This window comes from Echinops telfairi, unplaced genomic scaffold (genome assembly GCF_000313985.2).
Source record: "Echinops telfairi isolate 266 unplaced genomic scaffold, ASM31398v2 ScPeMD7_4;HRSCAF=17, whole genome shotgun sequence".
NCBI lineage: Eukaryota > Metazoa > Chordata > Mammalia > Afrosoricida > Tenrecidae > Echinops > Echinops telfairi.
This window is the reverse complement of record NW_022103900.1, coordinates 41,001,398-41,003,581: the sequence shown is the minus strand read 5'-3', so window position 1 is coordinate 41,003,581 and position 2,184 is coordinate 41,001,398. Positions and strand designations below refer to the sequence as shown.

At 60.0% G+C, this 2,184-nt stretch overlaps 1 protein-coding gene across 1 annotated transcript in view; it reads left to right on the top strand.

Annotated features, from left to right (window-relative positions):
• The window catches only part of AMER3 (APC membrane recruitment protein 3), a gene marked incomplete at its 5' end in the record, with an annotated part of 14,890 nt that continues 12,706 nt past the window's right edge, over positions 1-2,184 (top strand). Inside the window, one exon of the mRNA XM_045298327.1 lies at positions 1-2,182. Within this exon, the coding sequence (XP_045154262.1) occupies positions 1-2,182 (2,182 nt within the window). The remainder of the gene's footprint in view (positions 2,183-2,184) is intronic.

The following is a 2,184-nucleotide window of genomic DNA, read 5'->3' as shown; positions in this document are numbered from 1 at the left end:
GTTGGCCTCTGCCCTGTCTTGCTGGAAGGGCAGCAGAAACCCCATGGTGATAAGAGTGATAAGAGTCCCCAGGCAGGCCTCCAAGAATCCTGCAGAGTCCCCAACAAAGGGGCACAATCCGGCCCCAAGGAAGGGCCCACGGGTTTCTATGGAGCCCCCTTCAAACTGGTACGTAAGAGCAAGACTCACGACAGTGCGCTGGGGGCTGGCGCCAGGGCCGCCTCTGCAGAGACCCTGGCGAGCAGTGCCAGCTTCTCAGGGTCCCCCAGCAGCCTGACACGGGCGGGCGGCTGTGGCAGCCAGCGCATGATCGACTATCGCCACTTCGTGCCCCAGATGCCCTTTGTGCCTGCCGTGGCTAAGAGCATCCCTCGGAAGAGAATCTCCCTGAAACGCCCCAAAAAGTGCTTTCGGAACTTATTCCACCTTCACAGAAACAAGCCCGAGAACTTGGCTGCCCTGGAAACCAAGAGTAAGGCCTTGTCCCTGCCTGGGAGCCAGATGGACCGAACAGAGGGGCAGCGTGCAGCCTTCGTCCACCTGGGAGAGGGACCAGGGTCCGATAGCCTTTGCCAGGACAGCGAGCTTCCCTTGGACTCCTCCTTTGACCTCTGTGGGACCCTGTGCGAGGATGTGGCCTCCCTCAAGAGCTTTGACTCCCTCACAGGCTGTGGGGAGATCTTTGCTGATGAGAGCTCAGTGCCATGCTTGGAGCTGAGTGGGGACTCCGAATGCCCAGTCCAGGAGCCACAATCCCTTGAAAGCAAGGTTCCCAGAGTCCCTTCCCAGGCCTGCTTGGATCAGCTGGCATCTCTCACCCATAATGAGGTGTCAGGCTTTACCAAGTTCTGGGACAGTGTGAATCATTCAGTGGAGCAGCAGCATGCCCTGCTGGGCCCATGGCTAGAGGCATCTAAGGCCCCAAGCAGAGAGCATCTCAAGTTGGACACAGCTGGGCTTGCCAGTCTACCTCTGTGCCCCTGTAAGACTCCTCACAGGGACTCCAAAGCCAGCTCCATAGACACAGGCACCCCTAAGAGTGAGCAACCCGAATCTGTCTCCACCAGTGATGAGGGCTATTATGACTCCTTCTCCCCAGGTCTTGAGGAGGACAAGAAGAAGGCCCAGAGCCCAGGCACCCCTGCACCCCCTTTCCTGCAGGATAGCTACAGCGGAGATGCCCTCTATGAATTCTTCTGTGATCCCAGTGAGGGCCCTGGCAGCCCAGGTCTGAACGACGACGAAGACGACAGCCCGGGTGTGGCTGAGAGTCTGTCCGGGCTCACAATGGGTACACCCCTATCCATGTGCAGCTTCCATACGGGGGCCGAGGAGAACCTGGCCCCAATGCCCAGCCCCAACGTGCTTGATCATGGCTTCCTGCAAAGCTCCTGGAAAGGCACGGAGTGCCTGCTGAAACTCTGTGACACCGAGCTCTCCATCACCATGGGGATCATCAACTGGCTCCGTCGGGGTCCGGAGCTCCAGCCCCTACCTGTTCCAGCCCCTGGGGATTCTGCAGCCCCATCTTCCCCCAAGAGAGCCTCTGGTGGACCCGTGGAAAAGCGAGCAGTCGGCTCTGTGGAGGCAAGCCCCTGGCCAGAAAGCCTGGAGGGCAGAGGAAACTGGACCTCAGATGCAGAAAGGGCCACCGTCTGCTCAGCACGCACTGGGCAGGGGCTGTGGACACGTTCAGGAACCCAAGGTCTTCCTGCCAGAGAAAGCAAGGTCTCAGGGATGCCTAAATGGAGAACCTGCAGCCCCTTCAGAGACCCCTCCCGGGAGCTCTTGCAGGTGTCTGAGGAAGAAGGCTTATTCTCCTCCCTGAGGTCTGCCGTCACCGTGACAGCAGACTCTTCCAGCAAGAGCAAGGCCTCACGTCCCTCGGCCTGGATAGGCTCCCAGAAGGAGCCCAGGCCTCCCATGGACCTCGGGTGTCTGCCAGACCCCTGGAGGCTGGGTCTTGGGGGAAATACACTAGAGCCAGACCCCTGCATGATGGGCTGTGTGGCCCAAGTGGCAGGCCAGCATGGCCACCAGGATAGCCAGCACTGGGCAGAGAATCACCAGAGGCAGGATATATTCAGGGGACTATGTGGTCGACCTGTAGCCAGGAGCCCTGCCCCTCTGCAGCAGGGAGAATCCCCTGGTAGCCCATCCTCCCCAGGTAGTCCGCACCACGGC